The sequence below is a fragment of the Zalophus californianus genome, chromosome 14 (genome assembly GCF_009762305.2).
Source record: "Zalophus californianus isolate mZalCal1 chromosome 14, mZalCal1.pri.v2, whole genome shotgun sequence".
Lineage (NCBI taxonomy): Eukaryota > Metazoa > Chordata > Mammalia > Carnivora > Otariidae > Zalophus > Zalophus californianus.
The window spans coordinates 70931985-70951333 of record NC_045608.1 but is presented as its reverse complement, the minus strand read 5'-3'; the positions used below and the strand labels follow the sequence as shown (position 1 = coordinate 70951333).

General features: G+C 39.3%; 1 protein-coding gene across 4 annotated transcripts; it reads right to left on the bottom strand.

Annotated features, from left to right (window-relative positions):
* Positions 1–3591: 3591 nt before the first annotated feature.
* Positions 3592–4301, bottom strand: LOC113912383 (ubiquitin-conjugating enzyme E2 C-like). 4 transcript variants are annotated; one of them, XM_035724007.1, is made up of 2 exons: positions 4017–4301; positions 3592–3944 (listed from the first exon to the last, which is right to left on the bottom strand). In XM_035724007.1, the coding sequence occupies exons 1-2, from the start codon at positions 4299–4301 to the stop codon at positions 3762–3764; spliced, it is 468 nt and encodes a 155-aa protein (XP_035579900.1). In that variant the 3' UTR covers positions 3592–3761. The 4 variants fall into 4 exon arrangements, with proteins under 4 accessions (XP_035579900.1, XP_035579902.1, XP_035579901.1 ...); XM_035724009.1 differs by having other exon boundaries at positions 3592–3971; positions 4149–4301; XM_035724008.1 differs by having other exon boundaries at positions 3592–4084; positions 4166–4301.
* Positions 4302–19349: the final 15048 nt, after the last annotated feature.

Genomic DNA, 19349 nt, shown 5'->3' with positions numbered 1-19349 from the left:
GCAGTAAGTACCCACAAAAGTAAAAGGATTTATAATTATAATAAAAACAAAGCCAGTAAATACTTAGGAACAGATTTTAAAAGAAAGGCAAAGAACTTGTAGGAGTAAACCTAGAGAATATGAAAATAAGTAAAAGAATATTCAAATAAATAAGACCTGGCATAACGTGCTTATATATGGAAGTTTCAACATAACAAATGTAATTTCTCCCACAATCAGTATGCAGTTAATTCAATTCTAATCAGGAAAAAAATATGAAAGGACAAATGTGTGCAAATAGAGAAGATACAAAAAATAAGCATGAAGGCTAACTTGCTTTTCCAGATTAAAAAATTAAACAATTAGATATTCAAACAGAATAGAGTTTTCTTCCTTCAGAACAAAAATGGACCCTACCTTAAATTTAAAATTTTATGTGGATTAAAGCCTTAAGTTTAAAAACTATGTAACAAACATTGTAAAAGCAAAATAAAGGCTATTGTACAATGAAGGGTTGAGGGCGACTAAGACTGAAAACAGAGAAACTGATATTTTAAAATACTGAAGAACTGGGGTGCCTGGGTGGCACAGTCGGTTAAGTGACCCACTCTTGGTTTTGACTCAGGTCATGATGTTAGGGTCATGAGATAAAGTCCATGTCAGGTTCAGCACTCAGCGCTGAGTCTGCTTGGCATTCTCTCTCCCTCTCCTCCTCCTGCTTTGCTTTCTAAAATAAGTAAATAAATCCTTAAAATACTGAAGAATTTTTGGAAAATTCAAAGTTAAAATGTGTGCATCAAGAATTGTTATAAATTGCCAAGAAAATACGTAATGAAAGAGGAAAAAACTACAAGTAAAGGATATAAATGGACAATTTGTAGAAAAAAAAGGAAATGGCCAAATATACAAAAAGTTTCTCGTAGCAATGAAAATTTATTTAAACACAAAATAATGAATTCTCATTTACCATCAGACTAGTTAAAATTAAAGGTGCTGTAGCATCGATATTTGTAGGAATACTGGGAAAAGGGATTCTCATAAATTGTATGTAGAACTTTAAGTACTAGGACTTTTTGGAAAACAATGTAATAACATTGGTTAAAATTTAATAAAGCTTTAACCCAGCACTTCTGAATTCTTCCTGAAAACCTTATGCAAAATTGTTAGGAATGGACAAAAACTGGAAATAAATTGTCACCAGAGGAATGGCTGAATAATATATGGTACATTCACATCATAAAATATTATGTAGTCATTTCAGAAAATGAATTAAAGCCACCAGATGAGAGATGTTGATGTACTGAGGAAGAACACACAGAAGAAATGTTCCTTGTATTAATTCCCAACAAAATCTCAAAAAAAAAAAAAAAAACCCAGTATTTTGTATGGGTTCATTATATGAATAGAGAAAAAATATAAGAGGACATACGTCAGATTATTCTGTGGGTTACTGGAAAATGAAGGGCACACTGATATTTATAGATTGGGAAAAGGGACAAAATGAAAAATAAAGGTGACAAAAAATAGGATTATGCTTACAAACTTATGTGAAAACCGAATTGAAAACTAAATTTAATTTTTTAAGTGAACTCCTGCTACCTTTTCACACTAAGACAACTAGTAATCAAGAAACACAGAATGACTCTATTTAACAAATGATGAGGAAGGTTACGTTAGATCAGACCAAAAACTCCATTCTGTCATGATGAGTCTTTTTCTAAAAAAAAAAAAAAAAAAAAAGTTTTATTTATGAGAGAGAGAGAGAGAGAGAGAGAGAACGAGCACAAGACGGGGGGCAGAGGGAGAGGAACAAGCCGACTCCCCGCTGAGCGGGAGTCTGATTTGGGGCTCCATCCCAGGACTCTAGGATCATGACCTAAGCTGAAGGCAGGCACTTAACCAACTGAGCCACCCAGTTGCCCTGTCATGATGAATCTTGATAATGACAAAATCTTTGGCTTTTTCAAACATCGTCAAGCTCAAGAATTGGATCTCTATCCCTCTTAACAGATGACCTAGTCCTGGGCAATATCTGGTTCAGTCTTCTCATTTGTCAGATGAGAAAACGAAGGTCCAGGAGGTTTTAAGTATTTTTCCCTAGTTACAGAATTCAACAGTGCAGCGATGGACCTAGAAGCTACTCTTTTCTCCAGAATTTCCTCCAATACTCAGCCTTGTTCCCTGTTATTCTAACAAGGTCCCTGCCATCCAGGATTTGGAAGAGTTCTTTCAGGACTATACATAGAGAAAGAAAAAAAAATGGAATCAAAGTAAAAAGACCTTACCAACCTAGATTGAGGCATTTTCTTGTTTCTTAACAAGAATTGTGTAAATTTATTAAGAATTCTTGTACCAGACTCTGTGGATCATAGCGTCTACCAGAGCTCTGCCCATTGATACATACAAGTCATGTCCCATCCCAATCTTTACACACCCACCTGATACCCTTACACATGAGCTTTTGGTCAAATGCTCATGCCCCAATCCCAAAGCCAATTCTCGAACTCAGAGTCAGCATTATTCACACACCCAGCAATTGTTTACTATTTCTACATGAGTCACAAAAAGCTGAAAATACTTAAAGTCACCCTCTCACCCCTTGATAATGGAACAGATCCAGTTGACACAGTTACCTAGTTTACTAACAAATATTAATGAAACCCTGTTACAAATTCAAGCCCTGCAACTAAGGGTCATGATTTTTTGTTTCCCCTAAAAGATGCTAAAACTTCCACCTTAGTTATCTTGACTGTGTACCTTCTTTACCAAAAATACCAGGCCGGAGACCATGGATCTCTTGTTGCCAAGCAAGTCTCTCTCCTAGAGAAACAAAGTAGGTGGAAAGTGTAACTATTGCATGCCAAAGAGATCACTTTCCTATTTTCAGCTACATGGTAGAGAAACGTAACATCCAGATCGCCCAAGCAATGTAGCTCTAATTCCATCAACAAGTATGGACCCCTTATGCCAAGTAGAGGTACTAGTGAGGGCCCATGGGAGTATTACAGCTCTGCCTCCCCGGGAAAAGTTATTTGACTTCCCTAGGACTTTGTTTCATCTATAAAATAGGTTTGGGCTCTAATGAAGCAAAGTTTGCAAAGTGGTTAGCCTCGTGCCTAGCGCATAGAGGCACTTTGACCATTAGCATTTATGGAAAGTCTTTATGTTGTTCAACCCTATTGATCAGCATGTGGAGCTCAAATTAAAAAGGACACAAAATCACATATGCAATGGACTTAATTGAACTTATGTGGTACACATTCTGACTTCTATTGAACACTAGAAGGGAAGGAGGTGAAGAACTAGAGGGATCAGTTTCTCCAATCCTATAAGGAAGAGGCGGACTATGATGATCTTAACCTTTTAAGTGTGGGTCAAGTTTAGGAAATAGAAGAAAGAATGAGAACTATTTTTCCTCAGAAATTTCAAGAAAATAATTTTCGCAGCCGAATTGTCCAGAGCAGTGGTTGTTAAACTAAGTGAGAATCACCTAGGTGGCTTGTTAAAGCACAGATTGCCGGCCCCTCTCCCACTTACATACTCGGTAGGTCTGGGCTGGGGCCCAAGGACTTGAATTTCTTTTTTTTTTTTTTTTTTTTTTAAAAACCAATGTATTTATTTAATATATTTGTCACAAGGGCTCAACCAGAGACTTAATTTAAAAAACAGAAACAAAACAAAAATGACACCACAGCTTAAGATACAGAGTCCTAGACAGAAATGAAGAGAAAGACTATCTAAGGAGAAAATAAAAAGACAACACAAAGAGAGAGGCTGGACAGTCAGGGATCTTGGCTGGAGACCTGCTTCGAGTAGGTTTCTTGCAGATACTTCTTAAAGGCTGTGGGGTTTTTCCAGAGCTCGGCAGCATGCGTGTTCAAAGGACTATCAATGTTTGGTTCTCCTAGCAGGCTCTGGATGGACAGCAGGATGGTCCTGACATCATACAGGGCAGACCACTTGTCCTTCAGGATGTCCAGGCAGATATTTCCCTGGGTGTCCACGTTGGGGTGGTAGCAGGGTGTGAGGAACTTCACCGTGGGCGCGTTGTAAGGGTAGCCACTGGGGAACTCCAGCAAGAGCTTATACCTCAGGTCTTCATAAACTGTGCCTGCTGCCCCATGGATTGTCCCCACCCATTTGAAAAGGTTGTCGGATTCAGGGAAGGCAGAGATGCCTTTGTCACCAGACATCATGAGGGTCATCAGCTCCTGCTGTAGCCTCTTGCCCACGGGGCCCCGGGCGGCACCCCCGCTGGGCTCGGCTCCTTTGCTGGCGGCGGCGACGCTGGCGGCAGCTGGGTTGCGGTTCTGGGAGGCCATCCCGGGCGGTGCGGAGAGAGAGACAGGAACTCGGAGAGCACGACTGCAACTCAAGGACTTGAATTTCTAACAAGTTCTCAGGTGCTGCTGTAGACGCCGCCACCACTACTGGTCTAATGACCACACTTCAAGAACCACTGCTCTCGATTATTTGCCTCAGTTTCCCAATTTGCTTTGCTCATAAAGACCTGAGTGGGGGAAGAATGGATACTGTACAGAGTGAGTCCTAAGCAAAGAGCATTTTTCACAGGCTCCTCAAACTTTGCCATCATTGTTTACCATACTCTGTGGCCTTCAAAGTTAAGTCAACAGGGAGCTTTTTAAGATTAAAAACACTCTCTTGAAAAGGTGGTAAGGGAGACAAATGTGATTAATCTCCTTTTATTTGGGGCTTTGAAGAAAAATGACTCTGGTGTTTTGCTATAGATTTTGACATGTAGCCAGAGTTTGGCTCTGAAAGAGAGAGCAACATCCCTGCGCCAGGAGGTATCAGAAGTCGCAATTAACAGTCAGACTGGCCCACTCAGATTCCGCCAGTAGTCCAGATTCTCGTCCCCCCAGAAATATTGATCTGAAGAATCAATTTTGCTTATAAATTAAAGGGGGTGAAAAGATCATTAAAGCATAAGATTTGGTTTAAGGGCAGAACAATTATGCTATGTGAAGAGATTATGATAGTTTGAAGATCATTTGGAAATTTTTTATTTGGACTTGGGGAAATCTTAACCAAGCGGCGACACATCTTAAGAGATTATGCAAGCTTTTCCACATATGGGCTGCATGTTCAGGAAATATTATAAATGATACAATATGGATTCTTTGTAATTCTTATGTGACCAAACGTCCATTGGTTTAAGAGCCAACACCCTGTTGAAAGCAGATCACTCCACATAAAAGGTGGTCAGATGCTTTAGAGCTGTGTACCTCTTTACCGGCCTCTTGCTTCTTTTTCCCACTCACCCACATTGGCTGCTTCCTACAAAGCTCATGAGATGATCAGCTATCGCTGCCCATAATAAAAAGAATGCCAATGCCCATATAAGTAATATTGTCTCTGGAAGCCTCCAAATTCCAGCCTTTTGGGCTCCAGAGGCTATAGGCATCAGGAATTAGGGCATTCCTCTCCACGCTATGCTCCATTTGTAATTTATACCTACTTTGTTTATCCAAGAGCATCTTAGCAACTCTCTTGAACCATATTAGTTTGTCTCCACACTGCTATAACCCAACACCATGGACTGGGTGGCCTAAATAGTCATCTGATTTCTTACAGTTCTGGAGGGTAGGAGTCTAAGATCAAGGTATTAGCCGGTTTGTTTTCTTCTTAGACTCCTATCCTCTGCTAGTACATGGCTCTCTTATCTTGATATATACACACATGGTCTTTTCTCTCTAGGTGTACCCCTGGTATCCCTTCCACTTATAAGAATACCAGCAATATTGGCTTAGGACCTCACACTAATGGCCTCATTTTAACTTAATTAGTCCATTAAGAACTTAGTAGTTACATTTTAAGATACTGGGGATTAGAACATGAGAATTTGAATTGGGGGGTGGGGAGGAACACAATTCAGCCCATAATATAAACAACTTCCTTTTTATGAATTTTTTTATATTAATCACCATGCATTACATCATTAGTTTTTGATGTAGTGTTCCATGATTCATTGTTTGTGTATAACACCCAGTGCTCCATTCAGTACGTGCCCTCCTTAATACCCATCACCAGGCTAACCCATCCCCCCAACCCCTCCCCTCTAGAAGCCTCAGTTTGTTTCTCAGAGTCCATAGTCTCTCATGGTTCTTCTCCCCCTCCGATTCCCCCCCCCTTCATTTTTCCCTTCCTGCTATCTTCTTTTTTTAACATATAACGTATTATTTGTTTCAGAGGTACAGGTCTGTGATTCAACAGTCTTACACAATTCACAGCACTCACCATAGCACATACCCTCCCCAATGTCTATCACCCAGCCACCCCATCCCTCCCACCCCCCACCACTCCAGCAACCCTCAGTTTGTTTCCTGAGATTAATAATTCCTCATATCAGTGAGGTCATATGATACTGACTTATTTTGCTCAGCATAACAGCTTCCTTCTTTAACGCTTTATTCCATAGGAGACCGAAGCCTATTTGAGGGATCCAGTCTGAGGGACTAAGTCTCTACACCTTTATCTTCCCTTCCTTCCACTAAAATGCTTACCCTGTCACAAAATGGAAGTGAATAAAGAAAAGAAACTGATGTTGGTATAGGTATGTGCTGGGGATAAGGACATATTCTCTATCAACCAAGAATGAGCTGTTAATGCTAACTTAAGTTAGATACTAGCACTTGGAGATAAAAGTCTCCCTGTCAAGTCATGTAATCCAAACCTCTTTTATAGAGGAAAAAAAAAATGCCCAGATTGATTAGGTGACTTTCTCAAGATCTTAATGATAGTGATAAATCTGACTCTCCCAATTCTAATACTCTTCTTCCCCACCACACATTGCTTTCTAGAAGGTTCCTTGAGTACCATTCATGGGAGAAATCTATCTTATCTACTTGCAGCGCTCAGCGCCATCACAGGCAGAATTCAAGGTATGCAGTTTCTGAGGAGACCACTCATCAAAAACCTCCCATGTTCCTCCTACAAAATGCTTCAATGGGGCGAACCATTCAGAAAAATGAAGGGAATCCCTTACCACACACTTATAGGTTTCAAGTACCCAGATGATACAGAGAATTGTGAAGTGCATTCTAAAAACAAGTAACAGTAGCTCAGAAGTTTTCCGGCTAGAACACAGTTAATTCTCCGTCTTGTGGGCAACCTTGCCCATTAATTCACTTTATCCAATCAGGAAAAAATATGTTGTTTTATCTGAAGGGTCTAGAAATCTGAGGCAGAGAAACTAGTTTTTACCCAAAGCCTCAGGTAATTGCCTCAATTGTCCAATTATGTCAATCTTTTTAAAAGACCTTAAAGTCTCAGACATTCCCAAATTGGCAGCCCATTAGCGATGTCTGTGTCACACAGCCTTTCACTACGGCAGCAGTAGCCCCCAACCCCCACTCCTGTCAATCAACTGCCCTTTCCTTTCCTCAGAACACTGTGTATAGAATGACTAAGTGTCTCAAGCTACTTATCCAAGAATTGGAAGACCCAGAATGATGACAATGGAATTGTTAGTTTGGGCAGCTAACACCATATTCCTCAGATATAGAGCCTAACACAAATTATGCATACATATATACATATGAATACATTATAGGCCGTATAGCTATTGAGACAAGTTTTCTAATTTAATGGCATCAGGGAGGACAAAATTGGTCTTACAGAGGTTTCTGTTCAGAAACTATCAAAATATTCTATCAACTAATCAAGACCCTTTCAAAGATGCCTACTAGCACAGAACTATGTAAATTTAGTAACTTTGAAATCCTTCCGAATGACATTAGACATGTGATTTAGCTATGGTTGCCCCTTCTCCCCACCAGTTAGCAATGCCTCCTTCTCTCCTTTGGTCAAGAGCTATTCTTCTGCATTAATTCATTTGTCTAGTATGTCCTGAATATGCAGCAGGTATGTTTCTAATCTGTTGGGACACAGCACCTTACTTAGCTCAAAACACCCCCTTCTTTTTTCTTTTTTTTATTGTTATGTTAATCACCATATATTACATCATTAGTTTTTGGTGCAGTGTTCCATGATTCATTGTTTGTTCATAACACCCAGTGCTCCATGCAGAACGTGCCCTCCTCAATACCCATCACCAGGCTAACCCATCCCCCTACCCCCCTCCCCTCTAGAACCCTCAGTTTGTTTTTCAGAGTCCATCATCTCTCATGGTTCGTCTCCCCCTCTGACATACTCCCCTTTTCTTCCTCTCCTGTTATCTTCTTTTTCTTTTTTCTTAAAATATGTTGCGTTGTTTCAGAAGTACAGATCTGTGATTCAACAGTCTTGCACAATTCACAGCGCTCACCGTAGCACATACCCTCCTCAATGTCTATCACCCAGCCACCCCATCCCTCCCACCCCCAACCACTCCAGCAACACTCAGTTTGTTTCCTGAGATTAAGAATTCCTCATATCAGTGAGGTCATGTGATACATGTCTTTCTCTGATTGACTTATTTCACTCAGCATAACACCCTCCAGTTCCATCCACGTCATTGCAAATGGCAAGATCTCATTCCTTTTGATGGCTGCATAATATTCCATTGTGTATATATACCACTTCTTCTTTATCCATTCATCTGTCGATGGGCATCTTGGCTCTTTCCACAGTTTGGCTATTGCTGCTATAAACATTGGGGTACACGTACCCCTTCGGGTCCCTACATTTGTATCTTTGGGGTAAATACCCAGTAGTACAATTGCTGGATCGAACGGTAGCTCTAATTTCAACTGTTTGAGGAACCTCCATACTGTTTTCCAGAGTGGTTGCACCAGCTTGCATTCCCACCAACAGTGTAGAAGGGTTCCTCTTTCTCCACATCCCCGCCAACATCTGTCGTTCCCTGACTTGTTCATTTTAGCCATTCTGACTGGTGTGAGGTGGTATCTCATTGAGGTTTTGATTTGGATTTCCCTGATGCCGAGCGATGTTGAGCACTTTTTCATGTGCCTATTGGCCATTTGGATGTCTTCTGCCCATTTCTTGATTGGATTATTTGTTCTTTGGGTGTTGAGTTTGATAAGTTCTTTATAGATTTTGGATACTAGCCCTTTATCTGATATGTCATTTGCAAATATTTTCTCCCATTCTGTCGGTTGTCTTTTGGTTTTGTGGACTGTTTCTTTTGCTGTGCAAAAGCTTTTTATCTTGATGAAATCCCAATAGTTCATTTTTGCCCGGGCTTCCCGTGCTTTTGGCGATGTTTCTAGGAAGAAGTTGCTGTGGCTAAGGTCGAAAAGGTTGCTACCTGTGTTCTCCTTTAGGATTTTGATGGACTCCTGTCTCACGTTTAGGTCTTTCAACCATTTGGAGTCTATTTTTGTGTGTAAAACACCCCCTTCTGAAAGGTCCTGGAGACTTTGCTATGCCTGCAGCCTCAAGCTAAAGGAGCTCTGATGTACAAGTGGTTGTGGTTTATTCCATAGGACCTCACTGCCCTGCCTACAACTAATTAAACCAGAGAGATCTTTGCAATTGTCTGGTATGAGACAGGGATACTCAATACTAGACAATAATGTGTAAACCCAATAAGAGGGACTTTAACATAAGAGACACGTGTATTAAAAAAAAAAAAAAGTAAAACTAGAGACACACACACCAAGAAAAGATACTAATCAGAAGCCACAAGACATTGGAAACCACAACCTAATGGAAGCTTTGATGAAGCCAAAGCCATGATAGAGAGCTGCTAGCAGAGAGTAAAGAGGAGGCAGGTAAGAAAGAAAAGCAAACATGGAGCTGAGTCACAAACAAGGCAATCCAAAGAAATTATTCAATTGACAACAGCAGCTACTGAACATTCAGAGTTACTGTAACCTAAATGCTAAAGGACCTTCTAGGTGTCCAATAGGACTATAGACACAATCACTTTTTTGTCGTCCATTATTCCCTTGGTATTCTTATAATCCTAAGGAAATCTGAGTGTGCCTCTTTGACTCTTAACTAGAGGGCAGGACCTGTCTGGTGGTCAATGGGAGGAAAAGAAACACCAAAAATTCTAATACAGGACCTAAGTGGGTGCTATAGGATCCTAGAGGAGCAACTTAAACCAGGGATTCTTTCTTTCTTGGGCTGAGTCTTGAAGTAGGAACCAGAGACCTGGAACAGGGACTTTTAAGGCAAAAATTGGGTGTGAAGCTACTACAGCATGAAAGTCTGTTGAGTTCAGGAAACTGGGCTTTGTCCGAGCTGGAGTGAAGGCTGAACATGTGGGTGCACCCGGAGAGGAGGCTGGAGATAGTTAGGGGCTGACAATCAAATAACTGAAAGGGCTTGTTTTTATCCAAAACCTATGGGAAGTTATTGAAAGACTTTAAATGAAGGAAAGAGACCATCAGTTTTACATTTGAGAAAGTTCTTTCTGTCCGGATTCTGAAGATGAACTCAAGTGTGGCCAGAATGGAAACAGGACACCTAGCTGGAAGATAAAGGCTGATCTGGTGAGTTGCTTCACGGTGGGAAAGAGAGAGGGGATACATATTGGGGAAATATATTAAAGCAGCAGCAGGATTTGCAAAATTTGGTGACATAGTGAATAGATGTGGAGGAGAGTGTGCTAAAGTGACCCCAGTAGGTTCCAGCTTGACCTCTGAAAGGATGGTTGTACAAATCAGAGACTAACAGGAGAATAGAGTGAGTGCCTATGAGTGAGGAAGAGGAGGAGCTCAGGCTTGAAGATAGCCACTTCAATATATCTGTGGGACAATTAGTCAGAAATGTCAAGTAGACATACCTGAGTTAGGAGCTCAGCAAAAAGATGTAGGCTTGTGGAACCATCACATAGAAAATAATCAATGTTAGGCATTTCAGGATAATGATTGTAAGACTGCATAGAGAAATGGAAAAGGCCAACTATGGAGGGTGGGGCCCAGGACAACACTATGCTCTGGAGGACAAAAGGCAGAACCTGGAACAGAGCAAGTGGGATCAACATGAACTCTTCCGCCATTCTTCCTTTATTATTCCAAGCCACATAGACTCCTTTCTAAATTGCTATAGTAGGCAATTATTGGACTTATTTTGGATAAAAATTGGCTTCTTACCTTAGTTAAGGTCAACTACATGTTATTCTTCCATTGTCTCATGTATGAAAATCTCACATCTGCTCTATGTAGACACTGCCTCATACATCATGTAGGTGATCTTTTAGGTGGGTGATAGTGAAGGAAAAAAACCCTCTCCACTTAAAGCCTAGAAACCTGAATGATTCTCCAATTCTGCCCCACAAGATATACAACCTTGAGAAAAATGTGAAAGTCAGCTATCATTTAATTGAAACTATTCTATGAATTGGCATAAGGCAAAGTATTTTATGTACCTCTTAATATTTTTGACAAATCTCTAAGGGCTACATCTTCCTGCTACAGAGATTATAGTAAAGTGAGGTGCAAAGAGGTTAAGTAATTTGTCACAAGTTAGCAACAGAAGACACTTTTAAACCAAAATTTGTTTTAAACCCAAAGTCCTGTTCCTTCCTTTGTTCAGTCATTCTTTTTGGTCAGATCGCTGTACTTCCTCTACCCTCAGCATCCTCATCAGTAAAATAGAGATAAAAATGCCCATTTTGTCTTTTTAAAAGGGTTATAAAGGTTGAACAAGCTACTTTACATGGTGATACATTGAATATTATGAAGTGTTATGGCAGAGAACTAATGCACATCAAAGAGCCCTGTGCTTCTCTCCATTTCCCAACCCCTATTCAATTAGGTAGGAAAAAGTAGTCGCAGAAAGTGACATGCATCACTTCTGAGCACAGGCAGTAAAAATTTCATATTTCCAGTGTCTCTCTTACTCTGCTACAGAGACTAAGATACATATTCAGAAGGTGCAGATGCAAGATGGTAGACCCACCATCAGCCTAGATCCTGAGAGATCATACAGAGAATTTTCTGCCGTGTGAAAAATGGCATCAGTATAGAAATTAATTTTTGTTGTGTTAAGCAACTAAGATCTGGGAGTGATCTGTTATTTCAGCACCCGCTTGGTTTATCTTGACTGGCATAAATGCCATGACGTTATGGAAAATTGTTGGTACATGTCAACATTCAATATATGGAGAGTGAGACAAAGCATTATAATCAAGAGTATGGATGTGCAGGTAGAATACATGGATTCGAATTCAAGTCCTGCCATCCATTAGCTTTATCCCCTTGGCAAGTAATTTCATGTCTTTGTGCCTCAGGTTCCTCATCTGTCCAATGGGTACGATAATATTACTTCATAGGGGCTTGAGGGGAGCTAGTTAACACACGTAGAGCATTTAGAACAAGGCATATGGAAACATTCAGAGACTGTTAGCAGTTTTTAGTCCATACTGAATTGACTGCTATTCCGGTGAAGCCATTTTTGGTTGACCTTCTGTGTTTAAGAGAAAATTGTCACATGTACATCCTCCAACAAAAATCATGAAGGAACTCTTCCTATTTTTATAGGAAAAAAGAAAGGGAATGGGTGATTCAGAGAGCAAAGGGAAGGTGTTCTTCACCTCTTGACAATGGTTTTCTCTTTTTTCTCAGCCCTGGGGAGGGTTGCACCTTTGGGTGCCTTTCTCTACACCCAAAGGAAACAATGTAGATCTATCTCCCAATGGAGGCACATGGCCTATTTTTGTACCACCCACAAATTTTTTTTTTTACATTTCTCAAAGGCTATTAAAACACAACACAAAACACCATGAAACCTAATTTTTAATCCTGTATATCCTAAATAATTATCCTATGGCCCTTTACAGAAGAAATTTGATCTCACTCTATTGTGAAGACCCCAAACCCACTTTCCCAGTTCACCCATCCTAGCGGAACAGAGGAAAATCTCAGGTGGCACTCTATCACTTCTCCAGTTCACAATCACCTTTGCTCCCCATTATCCACCATGCTAATGAAATCCACAGGCATGAAAGAAAAATCTTCTTAAAGGTCTGCCTAAGAGTAAAGCAGAAGAGGCAGTCTCACCTTTTTAGAGGGAGAACAACAAGATGCTTACTGAGCTTTTTATACATGAAGACTCTCTTTTTTAGTACTGATTAGCTAATCCACCTCTTTCTTCCCATCTGTTTATAAATTCAGGGTCCCCTGAAGGCAAGTACCCAAATTAGCAGACCCTGGTGATAGCCCTGCCTCTAGTTTTCTGATTCTTTTCAACTTATTCTTTATTAAACTGGGGCTTTAAACTCCTGAATCAGTGTCCTTTTCCCCAGAAATGCATTTCCTTTCTTTCCCCAGGAATGGATTGTCAAAAGCAGTGGACAATGAACAAGGTTTCAACAACATCTGGTTCACAGTAATGACAGAGACGAGAACTAAGGCAAGCTTCCCTTCCTCTCCTCGCCATCTTGACATTTAAAAAACATAACTAATGACAACCTTATTAAAAAACAGCAAGTCGTCAGGATTTTAACAAAGGCAATAATTAAACCACATTGACCCTTGGGTTAAATTTTGCCTGACGGTTAAAGGCCATCTGGAAAGGCAGAGGAAGGCTAAGTTATCAGCTGTCCTAGTTAAGTCATTCCATCCCCATTTCTTTCCCACCAAGAAAATCCGTTTCCCTAGCTCTGGACCTCATCCCAATCATTCTCTCCTTATTTACACCCTTCCCTCTGCAAGAGAGGACCAGTTTTCCTTCACTGTTGAACCCTTCCTTTCTTTACTGCTTGATTAACACTCAATTAAGACTTTCCAGCCTGGGTCTGAATGATAGTTCCCAACGAAGTATTCTGACTCTATGAGAGATACCATATTGGTTGTTATTGACATGGACCTAACTCTGGAAGCCTTCCAGTGACCCTTAGGAACCTACAAAGAATGAGACCTTTGAATTATCTATCTAGTAGTGTTTTGAAACTACCATTTCTGAGATTACATCACTTCTTGGGTTCTTGGGGTGCTCTTACTTTGAATTGTTCTCTTTCCCAGAGTATCTTTTCGTCTCACACACTTTGTTCAAGATTCAGCTTAAAATTCTCATCCCCTGTGGAGTGTTGCCTGACAACCTTAAAAGGAGAGCTCTCTCATTCCTATAAGCCCTGTAGCATCTGTTAGCTCACTTGCAAGTCTTACCAATTATATTCTACTAACTATATCTTACATTGTTACCTTGTATTATTTGAATTTCATCATTTGTATTTGGTTTCTCAGATCAATAAACTCTAAGAGCCATGTCTTAGGTCTTCCATATTCCCTACAGCTGTGTTCTTGCTTCTCATTAAGCAAACTTGACTGCTTAAGAACACAAGCTAGCAAAGTTAGAGCGCGTAAGTTAGAGTTCTTTTAATTACATTAACTGTGATTCTTAGAAGTCAGTGAACATTAAAATCACTTGAGAAACTTTTTAAAAATTTAGTTGAAAAAGTTGTGCCCATACCCGTTAACTCAAAATGTCTGGGAATGGGAGCCAGACATCAGTATTTCTTAAAGAAATGGCAATGTCAATGTGCAGTTAAGAGTATTATGCTAAGGGAAATAAGTCAAAGACAAGTACCATATGATTTCCACTCATAGGTGGAATGTAAGAAACAAAATGAGCAAAGGAAAAAAAGAGGCAAAGCAAGAAAAACTCTTAATAGAGAACAAACTGACGGATACCAGAGGGGAGGGACATAGGGGATGAATAAAATAAGTGATAGGGATTAAAGAGTGCACTTGTGATGAGCCCTGGGTGTTGTATGGAAGTGCCGAATCACTATATTGTACACCCAAAACCAGTATTACACTGTATGTTAACTACACTGGAATTTAAATAAAAACTTAAGGAAAAAAAAGCTTGGGAACAAGTAGATGAACCTCAACATCCAGAGCTATGGAACCCTGACCATGCACTAGAAGTTGCATTTGGTGGTACATATATAGTGGTAAACAAAGCAGAGCTAGGCTCCTGCACTCACAGAACACACAGTCTGGTGAGTCTAATAAACCTGCTGCCCTGTCTTTCACTAGCACCCTTTTAGTGTGTCAATGTCATAATTGACTATTTTAGGATCATTTGCATTTACTGACAATTTTTAAGTCAGTGTGATCATGCTTTCCCCTTTTGTTATAAATGCTCTCTGGGCAAGCATAGAATACCAAACAGCATTAGAACACACACAGTAAAAAAATAAAGAAATAGGACAATGATGATTATGATTATGATTGTGATGGTGATAAAAGTGGTGATTAAGAAATAAAAAGCTGACAAATAGAAAAATTCTTTAAATTTTAGTGTCTAATTGGATCGGAATAAAAGAGGGAAAAGAACTAGCCAAAGGTTGTGAATTCCTTTTTTGAATTCCGCATAGAAATAGATTCTTGGCGTTTGTATTAAACCTTGAATTAAAGCAATCAGTATAATTTCATAAGCCTTATTTACTGTCCTTAAGGGGGAATGAATTAGATGGATAAATGCTGAATTGGGATGTTGAAAGGTTTTGTGCTTTATTGATGCTATGATGCAAGCCTACTAATCAGAAGGTTGTCCTACAGTGAATCTGTTGGAAAGAAAACCTAAATTGTATTAGTCCAAATTATCAGATTTTTCTGATCTTAGGCCCTTAATCACCAGACTCTTTGATTAACTCACCCTCCCTCAGCTCATTTTTAAACTTCTATTTTCCATGACACTGTTCTCAAACCCCATTTCAAATGCTCTTCGTTCCAGAAGGGAGGCTGCGAGAACCGGAGGAAGAATCTGGTGCCAGATCATTTTGCTAATGGAAGATAATTATTGTGATTATCTCATCCTTGCTTAAAAGCAGTAATGGGAGCAAAGCAGCCTCTCTGACAGGGTGAAGTTTCAACCAAAATATGTTGACTCTTTTTGTGGAAAAACTTGTCATATTCCTCTGAGGAAAGATCTAGCTAATTCCTAGGAGACTACGTAGAGTCACAGAAAGAGGACTTGGCTGGGTCACTATCATCCCTGGTTTCAAACTCTGGTCTGACTACCAGGGTGCTATGAACTTCATCCAATCTTGAAAGCTCTATGGGTTTTAGTTTCCTCCCTATAGGAGAACAGGTATTGGGAAGGGTAAAAAAAAAATGGCAATATGGGCATTATTTGAAAAAGAATATACTTCATAAATGTATAGTGATTATTCATAAAATTAAATTATACATGATGCAAATTTTATAAATTTAAGAGATGATTGTCCAATGTCTTATTCTGGAGCAAATATTCCAATTTCTATTTATCTAATCAGGATAACTATTTCTATATGCAGTGGGTAAGAGTCACAGCTCTGTTCTTTCCCACAGGCAACCTTGGGCAAGTTACTGAATTTCTTGTAGCTTCAGTTTTATCACCTTTAAAGTGGGAAAACGTTGGAATTCTTTTTGTGAAGGTAGCGTAAGTTTGATTCCAACACCTGACAAATACAACTGCTCATGCTTTCAAACAATAAAAAGTCCCCACCCAAACAAAACCAAAATGCAGTAAAAGAAAAACCCAAAATGCAAAAGCAAAAACAAAGAACAATCCTGATCTACTATTTTTACATAGGATTACTGATACATAGGAGAAATTAAAATATTAATTCTAAAGTACATCATAAGTGTAAAACAATGACCATATTTTATAAAATAAATGTGATACAAGCCAGGAAAAAAAAATCACAAGAAAATGGTATGAATGTGTTCAACTAATTTTATCCAAAAATAAAAGATTTTTAAAGTTAAAAAGAACTTAGTGCTGACTCAGAAAGATAGGTAAATAGAACAATTTCAGTATTAGAATAGGAATTTAAAAATTGTCTGAAATTTATAGTATCATAAAGGCAATTTTAAGTCCATGAAAAAGACACTCACTGTATGATGTTACAACACTTACCTAGTTTTCAAGGGGATCTGAGATTAGAACTTCAACTGGATTCCAAACTTACTCCTTATATGAACACACTTAGAAGTTTTTCCAGATAAATCAGAGACGCAAACATAAAAAGTAACAAATATATGAAATCTCCTTTGGAATTTTTTATAGTTTTGGTCAAGGGGAGACTTTGTTTTTAAATCATTAGACACTTCATGACATCTGTTTTAAAGTATTTTAGAAATGCATGAAAGGTGTAACAAATCTGAGAAACATTTCTCTTTTGGGGGGGTTTTATTTAAATTCAGGTTAGTTAACATAGTGTATTATTAACTTCAGGGTAGAATTTAGTGTTTCATCAGTTGCATATAACACCCAGTGCTCATTATATCAAGTTACCTCTCAACTGGCCATCACCCCATTACCCCGTCCTCCCACCCACCGCCCCTCCAGCAACCCCCAGTTTGTTCTCTATAGTTAATAGGTTTGTCTCCTTCTGTTTTCATCCTATTTTTCTTTCCCTTACCCTAACACATGACAGCAAAGAGCCTAAAGTTTCATGTAGGAAGAGTTTACATAAATCAGGAAAATAAAGGTGAATAACTGAGTAGAAACAAAATACAGTATGTAAGGAGGTACTTCACAAAAATAAATACAATTGGCCAATATATCTGAAAATGTTCACCCAAAATTTTGATGATTAAAATGTTTTCTACCTGTGTGGTTGGTACAGATACAAGGTTTAATGACACCGAGTATTGACCAGATTGTGAGATGTAAGCCACAGAGGGAAATAGGATGGCCAAGAAGTAGTTCTTGCATATCAGTGGAAATGTAAATTAGTACAACCTTTTAGGAGAATACTCCAGTCCCATTTATCAGCACTAACAATCTGTATATTATCTTAAGGTTTTATTTGGGAGAGAGAAAGAGAGTGAGCATGAGAGGAAGGAGAGTCAGAGGGAGAAGCAGACTCCCTGCTGAGCTGGGAGACCGATGCGGGACTCGATCCCGGGACTCCAGGATCATGACCTGAGCCGAAGGCAGTCGCTTAACCAACAGAGCCATCCAGGCACCCCTGTATATTCTTCATCCAGCAATTCTAGCCATTTATGTCCACAGTACTGAGAAGCACATAGAAGAAACTAAGTTAGCTCTCAGGAGTTGGTGGGGAATGGAGAATAGTTGGGACAATTTTACTTCCAAACTTACAATGCTCTCTATCATTTGACTCTAAGTTCCTGTGGCCATTGTGTGCATATACAACTATTCCACATTAAAAAAAAAAATCATTAATGAAAATAAGACAAGAGCATCTGCTTTAAAGAATGGTTATAAAGATTAGTGATAATATATGTAATATGCCCAGAACATTGTATGGCATAAAGTATTCAAAAAGAAAAGGCTTTTTATTAATATAGATTTTATGAAAAAGAAATATTCTAGCTCTTTTTTGCTACTCCTCTCTCCCTATCTTCCTTAGGTGACCTTTTAGCAAAATCATTAGATGTCCTCATTTCCCTTATCTAAGCAATAGGATCCCATCAAATTTGGGAAATGAACAGAATTATGGGGGGGGGGAGGGAAGACCGTAAACAAGGCAACAAATTAAAAAGAAATAAAATTACTGAATAGATAATACCTGTGCTAGAAGCTCAGAATGATCTAGTTCAATTTTTTTGTTCTATTAATAGATAAAACAGGTTTTAAATCAAACCAATCCGTAGGGTTGGGGTGGGGGAGTTAGGTGCTCAAGGACCCAGTTTTTAAGGCCAGGTAGAACCAGAACATACATCAATGAAATAGTCTTACAAGCAGCAGCAGGGGATGGGAGGTGGTTAAGATTTTTGAAAAATAGAGAGGACTATTCATTGTGGGGAAGCAGGGGCAAAAGAAATGTATAGCCCTGGCAAGTACTGTACGCTAGTTATGAAATGATCATGGTCACTAAGATCAATCTGGGGAGCCCAAAACAGTACCTATTGCGAGGTGGGAATAAAGATGGGGGCTAATCTAATGCTTCAGAGATTTGGCTATACTGCTTCTGCTTTTCTTTAGAAAAGGGTAAAGGTACTAAAAAGACCTAATTCTTTCTCAACTCCCCATTTACTTCAGAATTTCTAAGCCACTTAACTGGAAAAGGGCTGATCTTTCTACCTCAGTCCTGCCTTGAGGATCAGTTTATTAAAGTGCTTTCCAAAAATCCAAGGATTATTAAGATACCAGCCCTGGTTAAAGCTCTTTTCCAGTGATGTGTTGGCTTTAGTAGGCAACCTTATTTTTTTCTTAAGATTTTATTTGAGAAAGCGAGACATCCCTGGACTCTCGGATCATTACCACGCTGAAGGCAGATGCTTAACCTACTGAGCCACCCAGGCACCACTAGGCAACCTTGTTTAAATAGCCCACAAAGAATCATCATAAAAGCTCTCATAAAAAGTAGATCTACAGAACACACAAAACCACATGAAGACTCTTTACCTAAGGTGCTGAGGATAATACCCCAAGGAAGCAGGCTGGGAAGGGATCTCAGTAAATGCTCTGACCCTGTAGATAGCCTGGGTGTTCTCACTTGGCTAGCTGTCTAGGTGACTTCCCAGGCTTGAGCC

Excerpts from the sequence above, each read along its gene's own strand:
- LOC113912383 (XM_035724006.1), bottom strand. The coding sequence starts at position 4,301 with ATGGCCTCCCAGAACCGCAACCCAGCTGCCGCCAGCGTCGCCGCCGCC.